General features: G+C 35.8%; 1 protein-coding gene across 1 annotated transcript; it reads right to left on the minus strand.

Moving 5' to 3' along the window:
- Window positions 1-589: 589 nt before the first annotated feature.
- Window positions 590-21,526, minus strand: LOC142984827 (CUE domain-containing protein 2). Its single transcript, XM_076132673.1, has 7 exons — window positions 21,125-21,526; window positions 16,732-16,866; window positions 15,822-15,906; window positions 15,014-15,143; window positions 8,518-8,681; window positions 7,628-7,757; window positions 590-7,226 (listed from the first exon to the last, which is right to left on the minus strand). The coding sequence occupies exons 1-7, from the start codon at window positions 21,288-21,290 to the stop codon at window positions 7,164-7,166; spliced, it is 873 nt and encodes a 290-aa protein (XP_075988788.1). The 5' UTR covers window positions 21,291-21,526; the 3' UTR covers window positions 590-7,163.
- Between the last annotated feature and the right edge of the window lie 360 nt (window positions 21,527-21,886).

Here is a 21,886-nt window from a genome sequence, read left to right on the forward strand (position 1 = left end):
AGAAACCTAATGAACCGTGTACTCATTTGTGATTTTTGAAGCCAAAGAAATTTTATTACAAGTTATACATACTATAATGCGAAAAGACTTTTCCCCGACCTAATATAAATTACTCTTCACAGAATCAAATTAGAATTTGATTGGATTATATTCGAGCTTATGTCAAATTGTACTTATAAATATTTAATTAAAAAAATGTATTTAAGATGAAAGTAATTTTAATCAAACAATTGAATTAGTTCAAATTGGGGCGCGTTCCCACTATATCGTGACGACAGATAATCGTGTAGTTTTAAGTGTCGTGGCTTTATGTTTAAATGGAAGTGTTCACATATAGAACGACACGACTTACGTCGTCTACGACATTTTTTGCAGTGACGACAGATTATCGTGACAGTGGGGACGGTTAGATACGACAGTCACTAAAAAATAAAATGTTTTGACGACAAACAACCGTTATAACGGAAACAGCTAGAGACGACAGTCGTCCAACAATAAATGAATCGTTACGCTCCAGTTTGGAATTAAAAGTTCGATGCGCCATTAAAAAGTACTCATTAAGTTTTAAATAAAAACAACTGTAGGGATATTAACAATATATTTTCAGTACATTTTCAAAATTCACTTAAACGATATGAATGACATTAAATGCGCGATCATCGCATATTGCAAGCAGTGCCGGCTTTAGGGGAACATTAGGGTAAAAGGGTAAAACACACTTACAACTTATAGGGTAATAGTCAGTTATTGGGTAAAAGTCAGAAATTCATAGAAAACAATTACCCAAGATTTTTTTTGGGTAAAAATAAAATATTTGATACAATTGTATGCATGCATTTGTCTTAGATATACATAACGTCAAAATTTATATTTAAATAGATTAAAAAAAAGGTTTTTATTCTTATGAATATAAATAAAGATATTTGATGTAATGTATTCATACACCTGTGCCTAGTATTTTGATACATTATCGATCATAAAATAGGACAATAATAAAGAAATATATTGTTTTATGAATAACATAGTCAAAATTGGGTCAAACTGAGTTATAATTTTATTATAAATAACATAGTCACAATTGGGTCAAACTGGGTTAAATAAACGTCAAATATATGTCAACAAAATAAAATAATATTTTAAAAATTTTTGATAGTCAGTTGAGAAAGAGTCATTTGGGATAGTCAAGTCTAAGTAAATATCAGGTAGGAACTTAAACAATTGTACGTACATTTAGGGCGGACTATATCCCTAAACATCAGTCAATCGTGTCAATCTAACACCGGCACTGCAACACAAACTACAAAAAACTATAAATACGAATACAATTATAAATCATTAGAAAATAAATGCGATAAAAGATTACTTTTTTCATACAATTTTTTTGTTGAGATTAACTACACCTGTGATTGACGCCATTTTTCAGAGTTCACGTTGACTATCAAGATTGTTCTTTTGGATATTTTTTTGACTAGTTAACGCACTTGGTTTTGATTGCATCTTTTAGATTCCCGTACCTGCATTTTGTACAAATAATACACAGTTTTTTAATACAATTCTTGAAGTAACAATTTTTTTTTGTACAATTACATTTTTCTTTCAAATTTTTGAATCTATATAATGCAAAAAATCCATTTGTTCTGTATGTTTCCATTGTAGTTAACATAAGCGAAGTAGAAGGGCATATATTAATACTAATACAAGGCAGGGAGTGTCGACCTCGACCTATCTCTTGTATTAAGTTTTCATCTTGGGCTTGGTACTAAATTAATTGACGCTATAGCAGCCATGAGCTTCCCTACCGTATTCCGTAGGAACTAACTTGACCAAGTAGATTTCAAATGTTAAGTTTTAGATAGATAGGCTTAGAAAATCGAATTACAGGTTGCAGTTATTTAAACTCAAGTCTGCTGGCCATAAAATTAAATACATTTCTAGATATTTCTAGCACTATAATATTGGTAGATTTTATAACTTTTGCTTCGCCGGTGTTATTGCTCGTCATCATTCGAAACACACCTTTTAGTGTATTTTTGTTACTGATTGTGAATACAATTTTGATAGTCAACGAAAATAAGATATTTCAAGGGGCGCCTAGGAAAGAAGGCAGTTTCGTTCATATTTTTATTAAAATCAGTGTTTTTATTTACATTTGTTTTGTCATATTGACATGAGTCCGACAACCATTCTCACCGAGGGGTACCGTGTTAAACAGGTAACTGGGTGGTGGAGGTCCGATAGGCAGTCGCTCCATGTAAAATACTGGTATTCAGCTGCATCCGGTGAGACTGGAAGCCGACTCTAACATAGTTGTAAGAAAGGCTAGGCTAATGAGATTCTTTATGTCTGTTTTCACGTCAAACATGCCGCCTGTTATACCCTTAAGTTGGGTAGAATAGAATACACCCACGTTTCGCCATTAACAATGTTAGTCCCATGTAATAGGGGGCGTAAAGTACTAGAGACCTGTTGATCAGAAGTCAAATCAAACATTAGCCCCCTTTACACACACTCTATCGAGCATGAAACAATCGCGCGTGTAAGAGCGCGCGTGTAAGGGGAAAGGAAAGACCACGCGCCGCGCTCATCTGTCAAGTCCGCGAAGAAAATCGCTCTCTCAGAGCGCGCCGCTTTCCCGCGCGTAATCCTGTACGCTCCTAAGAACGTGCGATATACTTAGTGTGTGTGTAAAGGCGGCTATTAGCGCCTAGACCATAGAGCCATTTTTGGTTTCTGATTTCTTTTATTATTTAAATATCTTAATAAAAATATGAACGGTACGCCATAAAAGCTGTAATTTTAGTAGAAGAGTTTTAATAAATAAATAAATAATACTGTTATATTACAAAAAATGATATCAAATAGAGATTCAATGATTGTCAAAGTTTTTAAGAAACATTCTTTTTGTGGGACGATTCTTTTGGTAAAGGATAAATGAGGACCGGTGGTTAGCCGTCCACTAGGTAATTAGTGCCCAACCCGCAATTGGCCAGCGTGGTGGACTCAAGGCCTAACCCCTCCCTCATTTCGCGAGGAGACCCTTGCCCAGCAGTGGGACATTAATGAGTAATATTTATTTAATTTGATCACGTTAACAAGGTCGGTCCCTGGTTGAACTATAGTCTATATAGATAATATTTTACTGAGTATTACAGTAGTAGCCTCAAACCAAAAGTGAGATAACAGCCCACGGTGCCCAGCAGTGGGACAAAATAGCCCACAATTTTTTCGAAAATAATCGTCCCACAAAAAATTACGTCAAATAAATAAAAAAGCCAAGCACAAAGATAATACAATAATAGAGATTTCCTTACGTTTTTTAAACTCGAAAAATTTGTTAATAAATTATCTATTCGCGTTTATTTGGCAAATACTTGTTCGTTTTAGCACCAAATTTTGGCGATATATTCATTATTATTATAATACAAACGTAGGTAATACTATCAAATGACTTATATTTCGAAAAAATAACAATAACCCTCTTTTATATTGCGCAGTAGAGTAAACTACCTATAACTCTCCTTTCTTTTGCGCATTCGGGTGCAACACTAACCCTTCTTTGCAGTGCGCAGTAGGTTAAACAATATAGGATAAAACATAACCTCCTTTTCTTCCAGTCGGTTAAAATAGAGAGCCGTTTATTATTGCACATTTTTGGACAAAACACAGTCATCTGATTCCAAACAAAGCAGAGCTTGTACTGTAACCAGATAACTGATAAACATCCTTATATACTTCTAAATACATACTTATATAGAAACATTAACAACCAGGCTCAGATCAGATACTCGTGTTCATCACACAAGTATTTTTCATGGGATTCGAACCTTTCATACAATGCAGTGGTAATCGAGAATACTGAATAGGAAAAAAAATATTTCGAGATCAATTTTGAGATTCATATCACGTATATAAAATCACTCCTTCCCATAGGGGTAGGCAGAGAGTTAGGAAGTCGAGGTCTTAGACCTCCGTGCCTCGGAGAGCACGTAAAGCCGTCGGTCCTATGACCTCTCACTGGTCGTGTTAAGCCGTCCCACCGGACTATGAGAGTAAAGGAACAGAGAGTGTACCTGTGTATTGTGCACACACTTGGCCACTATAAACAAAGTCCTGCACAGTTGGCTGGTTTCAATGAAACTGGCCGCCGTAGCCGAAATCGGCCAGGACGACATCATCATACACCGAGATTTATTTTGACGCGGCCGAAGTCGCGGGAAGTAGCAATGTTTTGTGTCATTTGATAGTATTATCTACATACTTAATTGTATTATATTTAATTAAAATAAGCCCAATTTGGTAAACTGGTACTTTTGTGTGTTAGTTTAATTTTTTCGCTGATACTTTCCCTTTTTCAAGAGGAGACCCTTGCCCAGCAGTGGGACAGTCAAAATAATGTATATAATTTTTGATCTCATTTCATTTATATATTTGTTCTTTATTTTGTTCGACAATATACATAATAAAGAAAGAGTAACAGACAAAACTGAACCGTTTTTGATAAAATTCGGAAATCAAGACTTATTTTTTTCTTCCCCTAATTTCTTTTTCTGTCTGTGGTACGCGGTACTTTGTACTGACTGTTTGTGAATAAATTAACCTTTCCACAATTAAAGTTAAATAATTTACTAATTGATTCACAATAACAAGTCAAAGCCCTTTAGTAAATGAATGTTAAAATATGGCTTCCAGCGAAAATATTAAACAACACAAAAAGTTTTTCGAAAAAAATAAATTAAAAATTTCAAATAAAATATAGAGAGTTTATATAGCCTAGCTATATTTAAAAAGACCTCATTGAATGAGTAAATACAAATAAAAAAAATCAGTCATCAAATAAATTAATAATAAACAATTCATTAAATAAAATTTGATTTGATGCTAAAGATTCGTAAAAATGCATTCTTAGATTTCACAATTATTTTTCTAAAACCATTTTGCACTAACAATACAATGACTGTAACTCAAAATAATCATTTTAAAGTTATTTTTCCAAAAGCTTTTCGCACTTAAAATGCAATGCTCCAAATTATACATTTTTCACAATCGACGAAAAACTAGTTTATTAATCTTGCTACAGTCAACCTGGGTAACTTTGAATCATTTGGGTAACATTGAACGTGGGTATTTGAACTGGTTTCGATTATTTTTTCATATGAAACCAACACAATTGATAAAGGTTTATTTTAGTTTTGCAAACTTTTATCAATTGTGTTGGTTTCATATGAAAAAATAATCGAAACCAGTTCAAATTCCCACGTTCAATGTTACCCAAATGATTCAAAGTTACCCAGGTTTGCTACACACATATTCGGTTCGGCAATATTTATCGAACAACAAAACCGACTCGACTCACTTGGTCAGCTTGTGCCGTAGTTCATCTACACATATTCGGTTTTGCCGCCCGGATACGCTGATTTAAGGCCTATTTAAACCTGAACGATATTTGCTGCCTTTATGGGTATAGGTACATACCCACCACCGCACGATATTCTATCCACAAGGATAGAGAAATTCGTTTTAGTGATAACAGTTGAGGCGCCCGTAGCCAGTTGCGCTCACCGGTCGGTAAACGATCTGTGGGTGAAGCAACCGTTGCCGCGGTCATTCTTTAAATGGGTGACCGCATAGCGGTATTTGAGCTGGGCGTCTCCGTGCTTCGGAGGGCACGTAAAAAGTCGGTCACGGTTGTTGTCTACTAAGATAACAGTCCATGTCAAAGGCCTTACGGGCGGCTTGAACAACTTTGACACTAGGTTGACCATTAACCATACGATATGAATGAATGAATGACTGCAAACCCACTTGGTTTTCTCTGACGCAGACGGTTGCGAATACAGCTTAGGTCTGAACAGGCCTTAATACCGAATAGAATATGAGTATAGCTTATTCTGAGATTCATTTTTAGTATTGAAATTATATATTTTTTACGCCAATAGCAATTAAATTACAATTGATAGGTCACTTCAAATAAAATACAAAATAAATAATTATAATTACGAATCTTTACCACCCAACCAACGATCTAAACAAAAGTTTCATCACAATAGGTACAGTGGTTTATGACTAACTTCACTATTGACACTATAACTAATTAAACCTCTTAAAGGGTAAATTATTAAAAAAAATGGCATTTCAATCACAGATGTAAACTTAACTATAGGAATTATATTATTAATTAAATTATAACAAATCACAGTACAGAACAGTTTACTTAAAACTACTGGAAATGTCGGCAACGCAGAGCAACTCGGCCCTTTAACTGTAAGAGAGGTATTAACAACTCTATGCTGAAAAATTTGTTCATTTTCATAGGTACCATCAACTCTATAGAGATATTTATTATAAAGTTTCGAACTCACCACAATACTGCAAAGCTGCCGTATCTTAAAATTAAAAATAAATACATAAATGTCTAATACAAATTGTGACCCACTTAACTTTAAATTAAATATCAAATCAGTACACGAAATAAGCGGAATTAAATAAAATTTATACGTATGACGCGCTTTTCTACCTATACTATAACTACTAACATCGAATGCACGCCCGCGTTTCGCGTAAAACGAGACAAAATTACGCCGTAAAATTACGCAATCCATTCCATTATCAAACGACGAATATTTATTTAATTTAAAACAACTTTTACGCGTTGTGCGCCTTACTTTACTGTATTTAAAACAATTAATTACGCGCCCATTAAAATTACGCGTTGTAATTACGTGTTCATTAAAATTACGCGAACAAATTACGCGTTTAAATTTGTTGTTACCTACAATCACAATATCGTTCATGTATATATTTACGCTATCATTACGCAACCCGTTACGCGTTTTGGCCTCAATTACGCGACAACGTTTCAGCCTTACACACATTTTACGTGATATTACGCATACATTTACGCTAACCGTTAATATCTTACATTTTAAATCCCTAATCAAACATCTAGAACACTTTGATAGTGCAGTCGTGGTTAAAATTACGCACGTAATTATGATTGCGATTTGGCCCGTTTTTACGCGATTAGTTGACGTAATTACGGGGTTATATGTTGTAATTACGTGAGATAGGGGGTGTTGGGGGGTGTGCGGGCGTGCTAGGGGGTAGGACAGGGGGAGAAGGGGGCGCGGTTCCGCTCTTCCACTGTACTGAAGTGGTTTTAATGGTTAAGGGCAATGCTGCTTCTTCGGCTTCTTCAAATGTTCCTCGTCGATACCGGATTTTGGTACCTGCGAATAAAAAAATAACTAACATTAGAAAGAAAGGAAACTAGTTATTTTTACATGCTCATATTATAAATATGAAATTTTGTAAGCATGAGGTTTGAGAATCGGCCGACCTCTATTTTCCATACCCCTGAGGGTTGTCAACCCTTAACATTTTTTTATTTAAAGACAATTTTTAATTTTACCACATAACAAAAAATATACGAACTAAATTTGTACCCTTTTATCATCAACCCCTATTTTTAATAGCCATTTTCGTATATTTTTTATGGCAAAAACAACGTTTGCCGGGTTAGCTAGTAATATTTAATATGTTAATAAGTAATCTGGTTACTATAGTATAGTCTATGCTTAGGTGCGAGTGAGTAGTGTGTGAGTACAAAATTATTCATTTATTCCCTCACCTCAGTGTATCTCTCTCCCTTGAGCGACACGATCTTGTTGTCTCTGTAGCGCACCATCTTCTTGGGCTCGATCTTGGGAGCCAGCGGCTTGTGCTCCTTCGTCTCAGAGTTCTTGTCCACGTACGAATAACTGCAATACAAACAGAACAACTTTAGTTTAATAGTATAGATTAATTTCATGAACGTGTACTTGTAGAAGGTTTAACTAAGATGCTCACTGCTCAGGCTACGTATTTTTTTTGTAAATTGCTGTATCACAGATTGAAACATTACTATTGGGCTCTTCTTTTCATTTGACACCAACGAAAATACGAAACTGTGACGTCACTATTTTGTATTTGTATACTAAAATGTTTGTGTTTTTGACATTTCATAAAGATTTTAAAATCTCGATTGAATCGATTGAAAAAGAATCGATTAAAGGTAAGGATACCTTATTTGTTTACCCGACGTTTCGATCGAATTGTATCGACAGTGGTAACGGGCATTGAAAGAATTTTTCAAATCGGACCAGTAGATCCTGAGATTAGCGCGTTCAAACAAACAAACAAACTCTTTAGCTTTATAATATTAGTATAGATGTTAGTATTGAAATCATCTCATTTATCTATACTAATCTATACTAATATAATAAAGCTGAAGAGTTTGTTTGTTTGTTTGTTTGAACGCGCTAATCTCAGGAACTACTGGTCCGATTTGAAAAATTCTTTCAGTGTTAGATAGCCCATTTATCGAGGAAGGCTATAGGCTATATAACATCACGCTACGGTCATTAGGAGCGGAGTAGCAACGAAAAATGTAACAAAAACGGGGAAAATTTTGACCCATTCTCTTAGGTGACGCAAGCGAAGTTGCGCGGGTCAGCTAGTAATTTATATGAATCATCTCACCGTTCAATGATCCTAGTCTTGAGCTCGTTGTCGTCGATGAGCGGCGTGCGGATGGCGTTGTGCAGCGCGGCGGGCGCCAGCGCCTGGCCCTGCTCGCGCCGGTGCAGCAGCGTGGCGGCCGCGCGCTCCACGTCGCCGTGCGCTATGGACACGCAGTGCTTGATCTGGGAATAGGGAGAAACATATATAATACTAGCGGACCCGACAGACGTTGTCCTTTCTAGACGTCTTTAATTTGAAAGTTTTTAACTTTTTTTAATAATCTAAAATCTCAAGGGATCTGACCTTCTCAGATCCCCTTGAAAAAAATTCAACAAAATCGGTCCAGTCGTTTAAGAAAAGTTCAGTGACAGTAGTAAGTGTGTACATGGCAGTCTCGCGCGAACTGCCGAGGTGAGCGCACGCGATAAGCTGAGATCGATTTTGTTCGAGCTTTCTATTTTCGCTCTACCCTCATATTTTATTTATTACATGTTACGCGATGGATAACATAGACTTTTGTGATTCAAGTGGAAGCGATATAGTGGAAGAAGAGATGGTGAAGGAGCGTGAGCAACTAGTTGAGAATCAGAATTCGAAGGGAGAGGGAAAAAAAGCAGATAAAAGAGTACGTTCGGATAATGAAGAAATAGTGGAAGATGAGGAGGGATTTATTACAGTGCGAAGGGATAAAAAGAGGTTAGCGAGGAGGCCATCAATAAGTTCTAATTGTGTTGAGAATAATATGGGAACAAGTAAATCAGTAGCTGACAAAGTAATAGTGTGTGTAACATCGAAAGAAATTTTACCCAAACCTTTTGGCATGGCAAAACTGTTGAGAGGAGAAAATATTAAAAATATTCTTAAAATACAGTATAAAAACCCATACAAAATTCTCATTCATTTTGAAGATCGAAATGACGCGGAGAGTTTGATTAATTGCAACAAGTTTCATAGTTTGGATTATAGATGTCAATTTATAGATGAAATTAATTTGACGTATGGTGTGGTAAAACACATTGACTTGGAGATTGAGGAGAAAGAGATCTTGGAAAGTATTGAATGTGAGAGGGAAGTCGTTCCTGTCAAGAGATTAAAAAGGCAATCGGATAATGGAGAATGGATTCAAAGCGAAACTATTCGCGTTTGTTTTAAAAGCACTACCTTACCTCCGTATTTGCTAATATACGGATGTAGGTTTATGGTAGAATCGTACACGTTTCCCGTTAGCCAGTGTTCGGGATGTTGGAGGTTCGGACATCTAATTAAAACTTGCCCAACTAAGAAGCTATTGTGTCCCAAATGCGGTGGAAATCACAATAATTGTGAAACCATTAACTTTAAATGTATTAATTGCAAAGGCCCGCATATGTCAATGAATAAAGTATGTCCTACGTTCAAGAAAGAAAAAGCCATCCGACAAATCATGTGTGAGGAGAACTGTACATATAGAACAGCAATGATGTTATATTCCGTTAAAATTGATTTGCAACAAAACACAGTATCTACACTACCTATTAATCTAGAAGATAATACAACTCAAACATTCCAAACCCCACTATCTGTTGACGAAGGAAAGTCATATAGAGATGCTTTATTGTCACAAGTTTACAATCAAACTGAGCCGACACATTCAATTAACAAAAAATCTTATTCGGGTGAAACAAGTCGAGATTTTATAATAAAGGAGTCTGCTACCTTGCAAGCCAATACAAAATCCAAAAAAGCAACCAATGAACGAGATGCGGTTTACGCGGCGGCCGTGCAATCTGCTGAGAAAGATCAAAATAAAGGAAGTACAGAAGGCCAACAGACATATACACCTAGGAATACATTTAACTTCAAAAAGTTAATGGACAAATTAAATGAAATTGTTTTCTCTAATTCGAGTATTGCAACTAAAATTAAGTTATTATTAAGTATTATTTTTGAAGAAATCGTTCAGTATGTTTTAGGATTCGTTAAAAAAGGAGATTTGACTAAGAAAATACTTTCTTTGTTTAATGATGGTTCATAACACATTACGGGAATTCTCTCTTAATATTTTGCAATGGAATTCGCAAAGCATTAGGCCCAAAATCACTGAGTTTGAATCAATTTTGTTTAAAGATCAAATACACATAGCTATAATCTGTGAGACATGGTTAGATGAACATAGTTTATTAAGCATATCCCAGTACAATATTTATAGGAAAGACCGATGTGATGGGTATGGGGGTGTAGCAATTATGCTACACAAATCTATCACATCTGAATTAAAATTATCTAGTATTCATAACACGGGCATTGAAATATTGCATGTCAAGATTAATAATTGTAAATATCTCGAAAATATAGTCTCAGTCTACTGTCCATCCTCAGTCCAAACGACGCAAAGCGATTGGGATGAGTTGTTTTCTTTGTGCTCTCACAGAGCGCTTATAGTTGGTGACTTCAATGGGCACCACTCCAATTGGTCCTATAAAACCGATGCAAGAGGCATACAAATTATGGACTCGGCGCTGGAAAATGGGTTTATATCTATCAATGATGGTAGTGCCACTCGGGTTAAAAATGTGGGCAATTTATTACAACAGTCATCTCCTGATATCACCTTTTCTTCATCCGATATAGCTATTCATTTTTCTTGGCGAGTGTTGAGCGAAAGCTTGGGAAGTGATCACCTAATGATAAAAATTAAAATAAATTATAGGGATTCAATTAATATGTTTAGTAAACGAAATTATAAAAAAGCTAATTGGTTGGAGTATCGTAAAGATATAGAACGGTTATTTCTTGACATTGATTTTAATATATGCGACCCCCAGATAATGTATAGGAGTCTTATTTCCATAATTAATAAATCTGCTGATAAAAATATCCCTGTAATTAAGTGTTGCAATAACCCACAAAATAATTTTAAACCTAAGCCGTACTGGGATCCTCATCTTTCCAAAGTTGTAGCCGAGCGAAGGCTTGCGTTGAAAGAGTTTAGACGAAACCCGACGCCGGCTAACTTAGCTGTGCTGGAGAATAAAATTTTGAAAGCTAAACAAGAAATTCGACAAGCTAAGAGAAATTGCTGGCAAGAATTTTGCAGTTCTATTGATGGCAATGTGACTTCATCAGAAATGTGGCGCAAGATGAAGTGGATGAAGGGTTATCGACAAGCTGGTTATTTCGTACCTATGGATAAAAAAATAGAGCTCTTGCGCAGTCTAACACCTGACTCAGCTCTAGTCTCTAAACCATTATTTTGTTCAAATAATGCTTTATTAGAGACGGAGTTTATATTGCAAGAATTAGAGTCATGTATTAAAAAGAAGGATACCGCTCCTGGAGATGACAATATCACGTATTCTATGATTTTTAACCTTCCAAATGTCGCTAAAATATTTTTACTCCGTATGTATAACATCATTTTTAATTCTGGATGTATTCCTAATGAATGGCGTAATATTAAAATAGTGGCAATACCTAAAGTAGGAAATATTTCAAAATCTAGACCAATTTCGTTAATATCTTGTCCATGTAAGATTTTCCACTTGATGCTGGCTAAAAGGTTAGAATGGTTCATCGAACATAACAGTATATTATCCCCCAGTACGACTGGTTTTCGGAGAGGCCGATCATGCTTAGACTCACTCGCACAGTTAATCACTAATATACAGATATCTTTCGTTAAAAACACAACCACCTTAGCGTGTTTCTTAGATATTGAGAACGCCTACAATAACGTCTCAATTAGCAGTGTGGTTAGAATGTTAGATGACCTTAAAGTGGGCAGTCGAATATGTAACTATTTGTGGGAATTTCTTAAGGAAAGACATTTAATTGTTAAAAATGACACGGATGAGAAGGGTGATGTCATAAGATGGACGAATAGAGGGCTGGCACAGGGAGATCCGATCTCACCCTTGCTATTCAATATTGTAACTTATGAAATCTCAAATTTTTTCTACAGTAGTAATTTGATAAAAATATGTCAATACGCCGATGATTTCGCGCTTTTTGTTAGTTCAGGGAAAATAAGTGACGATGTCAATATTATGCAATTATCTTTAAATCATATTGTAGAGCTGATATCTAAAATAGGCTTAGAATTATCAGCGTCTAAATCACAGGTCTGCTTATTCAGTAGGGGACATAGAAGGCAAAATGTTCAGATATATTTAAATAATATTCCTTTAGTAGCGACGGATAGCATTAAATATCTAGGTGTTTGTTTAGATTCTTCACTTCGGTGGGGCAAACACATCAACTTACTTAGTGAACATTGTCAGAAAATATTAAATATCCTAACAGTATTAGCTGGTTCGAACTGGGGAATGCATCCATTACACTTAAGACGTTTATATATTGCTTTACTAAGAAGTCGAATAGATTATGGCTGTGTATTCTATGATAGTAGTATTAAGTCTCGATTATATAAATTAGATAAAATTCAAAACAAGGCAATGAGAATAGTTGGTAGTTTTATTAAAACTACACCAATTCATGTGATGGAAAGCGAGTTGTGTTTACCCCCATTACATATTAGACGCAAATATCTGGCATTTAAATTCTGCCTTAAGGTAAAGTCATTTTCCAGTTGTCTGACAAATAAATGTCTGTCAGATCTTGGAGCTCTTAGTACAAACAGATATTGGTCAAATAAAAAAATGCCTGTGTTAATGGATACATATAATATTATCAGAGAAGAAAAAATGTACGCCTCTAAACCACTAGATATGTTTAAATTAAATGTTTGGTGTAGTTATATTGCAAGTGAAAATGTAATTAAGGTTAATTTAAAAACTGTGAATAAGCCCAAAAAGTCATTTGAAAGTAACTGTTTGAGAGGTGATATCTTAAGAGAATTGAGTGATACATATAATGGATGGTATACAATGTATACCGATGGTTCCAAGAGTTCTGGGATTGGTGCTGCATTTTATGATCCAACTACTAAAACAAGTGGGTGTTTTAATCTTGGATCTGAGGTTTCCATAATGACAGCAGAATTGTTTGCCATTTCTGAAGCATTGTCTTATATTGCTTCAATACAACACGATAATATTGTGATATTCACTGATAGCAAGAGCGCGCTCCAGCATTTGGCTCGCTGCGCCTCTGGACACAGAGGTGTATCGACAGCCTTTGCTGTTTTGAATAAGATTCACAAAATCCTATTAAATAAGGTTAATTTAGTTTTACAGTGGATTCCGTCACACATTGGTCTACCGGGAAACGAGGAGGCTGACAGACTAGCTAAGATGGCGGCAACGTCAGGCGTAGAGGTTTTTATATTACCAGTCCACTCGGAAATTTTAGCAAAATTCAAAAATTATTGTTATGATGCGTGGAAACTTCATTTCCAATCTATAACCAAAGGGTTATGGTACAAAACCATTCAAAGTGAGCCTCCTCGGGTTCCATGGTTTAATAGTTTTAATGTAAGTCGTAGAATTTTGGTAGCTTCTTTCAGAATTCGTTCTGGGCACATGCCACTTAGAGGCTTTGCATTTCTTATGAGGAAGGTGGATTCTCCTTATTGTTTAGTATGTGATAATAAAGTAGAAGATGTATATCATCTTTTAGTGGAGTGTGTCAGGAATGAGCACGAAAGAAGTTTTTTGTTTAGTAGACTGAATATTAATAAGTTAGATGTCGGTATATTTAATGTTATATTAGCTAAACCAATGTCACCAGAGGCTGCTCTAGTTTATTCTTTAGTTAAATTGTAAGTTTGATGTAATTAGATTAGTCTACGATGGAACTAGCGTAACATATTGTTAAAAGTTCCTTAAACAAATAAAGATATTAAAAAAAAAAAAAAAGTGTGTACATTCTATGCATAAAGATATACATAGAATGGTATATACTCAGTAGTTTATTAATCACCCCGGGGGACAGTGTTAGAGAACTGGGAATATACGCATAGAATCAAGTCTTTTTCCCATAGTTGTGGGGTAGTCAGAAAATGTCGGAGAATAACCATTAAAATTTATTTTTGAATTTAATTAACTCGTTGCCTCCGTGGCGCAGCAAAAGTCAGGCTGCTACCGTTATTGTTTCTGGTTGAACTGCTAGTGTAAATTCAAAAATCATATAACTGTTGGATAAACTATTTATTAAGGATGGCTATAGGTTATTTAACATCACGCTACGATTATTAGAAACAGAGTACCAGTAAGAAATGTTACAAATACGGAGAAAATTATGACCCATTCTTCGTTATGTGACGCAAGCTAAGCTGCGCAAATCAACTATCAATAAAATCAAAAATCAAAATCAAATCATTTATTAATTTAGGTCAAATTAATGCTGACACTTATATCAATGACACAGAGAGTGAATTTACCGCCAGTTCGGAAGGTAGGACCAATGAGAAGAGCTGCCAACAAACTCCTGACCACTCTTTTTAATCGCCAAATGGTTTTAACAATATTTCCATAAGGTATAGATCATAGATGATGTAAGGAGCTGCTCCCAACACTATCGAACACACATAGGTCATAACATAAAATAAATGAACTATCTCGCACAATGAGCTCACCTCCATGACACAGGAGTTAGGGAACATCTCGTGGAGAAGGCGGCACAGTTCCGCGTGCTCATCACTCTCGCTCAGCAGCGGGCGACGCGTGCTTTCCGCGCTCTCGGAGCTCTCCGAGTTACTGTGCGACCTGGGAAGAAGATATTAATTAAATAAATATCATTGGAGAAAAAAAGTCTCCAACCCGCACTTGGCCAGCGCGGTAGACTCAAGGCCTTAACCCTCCCACTCGTTTGGGTGGAGACCCTTGCCCTGCAGTGGGACGGTAATGGGTTATAAAAAAAAACATTGGTCAACACGGTCATTCGATTCCAAACTAAGCAGAGCTTGTACTAAGGTAATCAAATAACTAATAAACATACTTATATAGAAACACTAGCTTAACCGGCAAACGTTGCTTTGCCATATAAAAAAAAATATATGTCACTTAGGTGTATGAAAAATAGATGTTGGCCGATTCTCAGACCTAGTCAATATGCTCACAAAATTTCATGAGAATCGGTCAAGCCGTTTCGGAGGAGTATTGCAATGAAAACTGTGACGCGAGAATTTTATATATTAGACTACAGATTATAAGTATAGTTTAACATATGCTCGTGCTCATCACACAATATTTGTCCCGGTTGGGATTTGAGACCACCAAACGCGGCGTTACGGATATTGTGGCGAAGTGACCAGGTTAACCATGACTGCGCCAAACGTACAGTTATAATAATAACTTACTGGTGAGCACGAATTATTAAAAGTTTAATTAGAATTTAGGAGTGAGTGTTTTTAGTAAATCAGAGAATACTATGATATGTCTTACCGGTTGTTCTTGGAAGTGGTGATAGCTGGTAGCATCTCGCTCAAACTTTGTAAGGTTAAGCTGATCTTGTCATCCACCGAGTCATCTAGAAAAAATAAAATTGAATCATAATAATTAAGTACTGAGATGAAAATATATATGGTTGCTAAGTCAGTACCACTGAGCGTGTAGGTACAGTGTAGGATGTGGGTTCGATTTCCACACGAAATATTTTTTTTTGAATAGTGGTGTCTGAATTTGGTTCTTATTGATGTCCGTTTAAGTTCGTAGTCTCCGTGTCAAAACATAAAAGCTTTGATTGACTTGAATGAATGAAGTAAAACCGCGTTTTTCTAGTATTTCTGTGCCCATGTTTCGTCAGTGGCAAATAATAATATGAGTGGAACAAGAGACTAGAAATAGGACTCAGGGATCATTAAAAAAACGATGAAGAAAAATCTAAAAATATGTATTCCTAACCTTAACCTGAAGCCTTGTTTTCTTCCATCATCATCGGCTACAAAACAGCAGGTGCCCTAACTTTAAAGGTGGCGTTTCGCAAGTGAGACACAGACAGGAGACCGAGACATGAGACTGCGACTGCAACTTTACTTACGATTTGTCTCCTGTCTCGCTTGCGATCTGTTTCATAGGCATCATCTTCAGTTAAGTTACGTCGCAGTCCCCGGTCGCGGTCTCCTGCCTTGCGGGCTCATCACGTATCTCAGTTGACAGCTAGTATACGTCAAATCTATGGTCACTATTCAGTACATTGCTGTTTTGACGTGACGTATTAATCACTATAATCTAAAGGAGAAAACAATGGACAGCATAGTGGCTTTCAAATGGCTGTCAACGGAGATACGTGATAGCCCCCTTGGTCTCGCTTAGGAACCGCCACCTTTAAGCTACTACTATGTATACAACTTACCATTGCTAGACACAGACTTGGTTTCATCGCTGCTCACGCGGAGTTCAGCTTCCAGGTCCAGCACCCACGCACACACCAGCCCTGCGTCGATGTTCGCGAACTCCGGCACGTAAGCTGCCATCATTTCTATGAAACCTGAGCGACAAAGACAATTCTTTTATTAATCTAAGTATACTAATATTATAAAGCTGAAGACTTTGTTTGTTTGTTTGAACAGGAAATCTCAGATACTACTGGTCCGATTTGAAAAATTCTTTCAGTGTTAGATAGCCCATTTATCGAGGGAGGCTATGGGCTATTGTATATCATCATGCTACGGCCAATAGGAGCAGAGTACCGGTAAAAAATGTTACAAAAACGGGGAAAATTATGACCTATTCTCTCTTATGTGACGCAAGCGAAGTTGCGCGGGTCAGCTATGAGGGATAAAACGTCTGTCTACTAGTCTAGTCAGAAACTTGAAAGTCAGACCAGTTTTACCGATGGGTATCATGTTATACCTGGGGAACTGGGTTGTGGAGGTCAGATAGGCAGTCGCTCCATGTAAAATACTGGTATTCAGCTGCATCCAGTGAGATTGGGAAGCCGACTTCAACATAGTTGGAAAAAAAGCTAGTCCGAAAACTTAATCTTGGCATGTACGATGTATCTAATCATCCGAGTCTTTCTTCCAGTCTCACCGGATGCAGCTGAATATCCAGTATTTTACATGGAGCGACTGTCTATCTGACCTCCACAACGCAGTTATTGATTACACTAGGCTGGTTGTTAGACTTTCAAGCTTCTGACTACTGTTAACAAAAATCTTCGAAAGTGACAGCCAGTGGCCACAATTTTACGTCCCTTCCGAAACATGGAGGAACTAGATATGTTTAAGATGGTCCTCATCCACAGAAATACGCTGGCATGGGTAGCTTAACCTCAGAGATTGATCGTGTTGCTTAGCCACGAGCTTCTTCGAGTAATTGGTAAAATTAATTTATTCTAAACGTTATGCTTTCATTTAAAACATCATATAACTGCATCTATAGACTTGGCTGTAGTGTATAAAACTGCTGATCGCAAGATCTCATGTTTCATGTTTTACCGACAGCGTAATGCGAGAGCGTTTCTTCAATACACCTTTGAGTATAAAAGGCGTAATGTGGTAAATAAGAAACGAATAAGGAAGAATACTAGAATCAACCAGTTAGTTGGGTTAAATTCATTTTATTATCTAGATTAAGTATACCTGTTTATTTGAGAGTTCTTTTGTTACCCTGGTGGACTAAATTACTAAACTCTCTTTTATTATGTTCTAAGAAGAGGTTGTAGTCTAGGCCAACAGTGGGACATTTCTAAGTTTAAAATTATTTATAGTTTGCTGTGTATGTACATTCTCATTCTAAAGAGATCCAATCTCTCAGTGGCACAATTTTTTGTGATACACAAGTAAACTTTTAATCATTCTTATAATTCGATGGGACTTATATCCGACACGACCATTGAAAGTTAAAAGCGCAGTAGCAACGGTTTTAGGAGCCTCTAAACCACGGCGGCCTACATCCTTAACTTCCTAACTTCCGGGCAATCATTGAGAATTTCTTCATAGAAAAGAAACAGCAATTAACTGGCTTGATCGGAGATTTGAACCCGAGATTGCAGAGCAGTTCTTTAAACTGATGAACAACAATCAATATTTTTTTGGCACTATTCACTAACGATATACGACAGAAGACATACATTTCTAGCCTGAACGGAGATTCGAACCCGAGACCACTACACAACATTTTAACACACTATCGACGCGCCACGGAGGCCGGTGATACGGAGAGAATTCAACATAAATTATTCTAAAAATACATTACATTTTCAAAACATATTCTATTCATGTCACATAAATTTTCTACATGCTGTTTGCTTCAATTTAAAAACATAAATAATCTATGAGCATGCAGTCTATGGCATTCCCTCATGGGAGCTGTGACGTCACGCTAGCATAAAGAATTGAGTCACATCTAATACAAGCTATCTTTGAGTGCCTCTGAGTGTATATGCAACTGTAGAAACGATTTCCTACCAGTATCGACTTTTGAGTTCTCTGGTCTCTGCCTATCACTATGGGAAGAAAGGCGTGGCTATATGTATGTATGTATCGGCAGTCTAAGACCAAGTTTACATCCTACTAACATTATAAATGCGAAAGTTTGTGAGAATGCATGTATGTATGGATGTTTGTTACTCCTTCACGCAAATACTACAGCACCGGTTACGATGAAATTTGGCATATAGATAGCTGAAGACCCATAATAACACATAGGCTTAGGCATATAGGCACTTTTTTATCCCAGAGTTCCCGAGGGATCGGGATTTACACAGGAAGGGTTTCCACGCGGACGAAGTCGCGGAGGGGCCACTAGTACATACATAATATCATGTGACATGTCTGAAGGTGTAGGCACTAGGCAGGGGTGTATGAAATACACCGGCGTTTCACCATTAGGAATGTTATTCCCATGTAATAGGAATCCTAATAGCGTTAGCTTTCACATTACTAAATTCTGGCCTACTATTGAGAAATATTTGCATGTATTTTTCCTACAGGGCTAAACAAGGCATCTTATGTATGTATGTATGTATGAAAGAAGCTATCAATATTTCGCTGAATGCAATTCGCAAACACGCCTACAATAGCACAAATTCTATAATTATACAATTCATAAAAATTAAATGGGTTTTTATTTCCATTGTCTCCTGACTCATAATTGGTTTTCTTTTTTAATTTTAATTTTTTAATTATCATATTACTGTCTAGATGACATAATATGAGACAAGAATTTCTGTATAATCCATACTAATATTGAAAATGCAAATGTCTGTTTGTTACACTATCACTGCTTAACTACTGAAACTATAATGATGAATTTTTGCATGGAGTTAGTTGAAATCTTGGGGTCATACTTAGGCCCTGCAGCAGTATCAAATATCAATCCCCTTTTCTTCAGTAGTAGGGTCAGCCTTTCTTATAAATAGTCTCAACTTCACCCTATCTTTGATCTCGCATATCAACCCCTAAGCAGTTAAAACAGTTTGATTTAAATATTATTGACCATTAGGAATGGCCCTAATCTAAGCAAATAAATAAATATCAGTATAACAAGGTTATTATTAATTACAGTTATTATGCCTTTTAAATGTTTCAAAATAGAGAAGGGTTTTAAATCTAATAGATACAAACCGCACAAAGACAGGAAAAGCTTATAAGTTTGTATTATAAGGGTAATTCCCTGATCTAGTACATTATTTTAAAAACCTATGCTGTATAGTCTATTTATAATTGTGTAGTGATATCTATCCTACTATTATAAATAGTAAATATGGCTTTGAAAATATAGAACTGAATTTATCAGAAAATACCTATTAACAGTTAAAAGGTTCAAGATGCAAAGTCCCTGAACCGCACTTGACGAGGCCAACTCAGGGCATAAACCCTTCCCCATGCAAGAGGAGACCCTTGCCCAGAAGTAAGACAGTAATGGATTAAATTTATCTTTGCCAGAGTAATATTATCTTTGCATTTTTATACCGTAAGGATGTACGTTTAGATGAATTTATACTGTATAGAAGTATATTTAGATGTATGGATGTGAATGAGTCAAGGGAAGTTTGTAAGGATCGTACGAAGTGGCATTGTTTGGTCTCTGCCTACCCCTATGGGAATAAGGTTTGATCTTATGTATGTTTTGCAGAATTTATTTCTGTGCTATTAATATTTCAAAAAGATGGAGATTAATTATAGAATAATATATTAAGCAGTTGGATATTATATCAAAGAGTATTTAAATAAAAAGCTATCTGTCTAAAAGTCGCTGATATATTTATTAGCTAAACAAATACCTAGAATTGGCTTATATATCCAGTCAGTAACATAGAAGCTTTCTGTTACTGTTCACAACTGAAATGCTGAATCGCTTTAAATGTAATCCGATAAAATGCTTACTATATTTTTGACCTGGAGTATAGTCAGATTTAATTCTTCAATGAAGAAATATAAAGACTAGTCATTTTCTGGCTAAACTTAATCTAAAAATAAATAAGAACTAATTTAAAATTTACTGAATAAATTAATATTTTTTCCAATAAGCTTTTATTAAATGTCACTTGAAATGGTATTCCTTTGTTCGAAATATTATTTTGTTAGCCAAGGCAAGCGTGTTTAGTTTCACAGGGACATTGTTTTATTAAAAAGATACACTGCAGTGACGAAAAACAATAAGAATTTTACACACTGAGACTTGATATGTACTAGCCTTGAATATCATCTGTTAAATGCTCTGATTTCGTAGTTAACTTAATTTTTGAATAGAAAATATACAGTAAATAATATTTTTGGTATATATAACACATTTCTCACCTTCAACATCGAAGCAAGGGTCCTTAGAAGCCTCTTGAAGTATCGAAATCACATACACCAAAATTACATCGTCAATTACAGTTAAATCCGCCTGCGGTACGTGTTTAGTGATAAAATGAAATAAACCCTCCCTGACGAGAGCCTTCTGCTGCGCTGTAGCACTCATTATTACTTAAAACAATATAATTTTCTCTAAAACACTAGCAGAACGTAAAGTGTATTCAGATTTATCGTTACGGGTGGCTACACCGTGTAAAAAGTAGGTTTACGCGATATTACATGCACTTTTTATGGCTGTTACACTATTTAGTTAAGCTTACAAGAGAAATAAATGATTTGCGAAATTCCTAGGACTATTTTCGCAGAAAAAATCTGGGATAGAAGTAGAACTGCGAAAATCAATACAAATGTAAGTTTTTTTTTATAAACAACTTTTTGTCGTTTTACGGACGGGCACAAGATAACTTGCAAACAGCCACTATGTCATGTTGACTCAAAGTTACGATTTATTATTTATTTTGTAGATATATTTTTTCAAAATACAGTATCTAGTGATTTATTTGCAGTAAATACTTTAAAATATTAGTAGTTATTTAGAAATGAACACATGGAAAAAGTTATCAATTTCTATTATAGCGAAAGAACCTATTTCTGAACGAAAAAACTGCTGTCACTGCGCGATCGCCGAGTGGCGGGAAAAATTTGAACGTAAAAAACCAATTTCAGCAAAATTATTTACGTTATTAGCTTTTTTAATGCAAC

Source organism: Anticarsia gemmatalis, chromosome 28, assembly GCF_050436995.1.
Source record: "Anticarsia gemmatalis isolate Benzon Research Colony breed Stoneville strain chromosome 28, ilAntGemm2 primary, whole genome shotgun sequence".
Lineage (NCBI taxonomy): Eukaryota > Metazoa > Arthropoda > Insecta > Lepidoptera > Erebidae > Anticarsia > Anticarsia gemmatalis.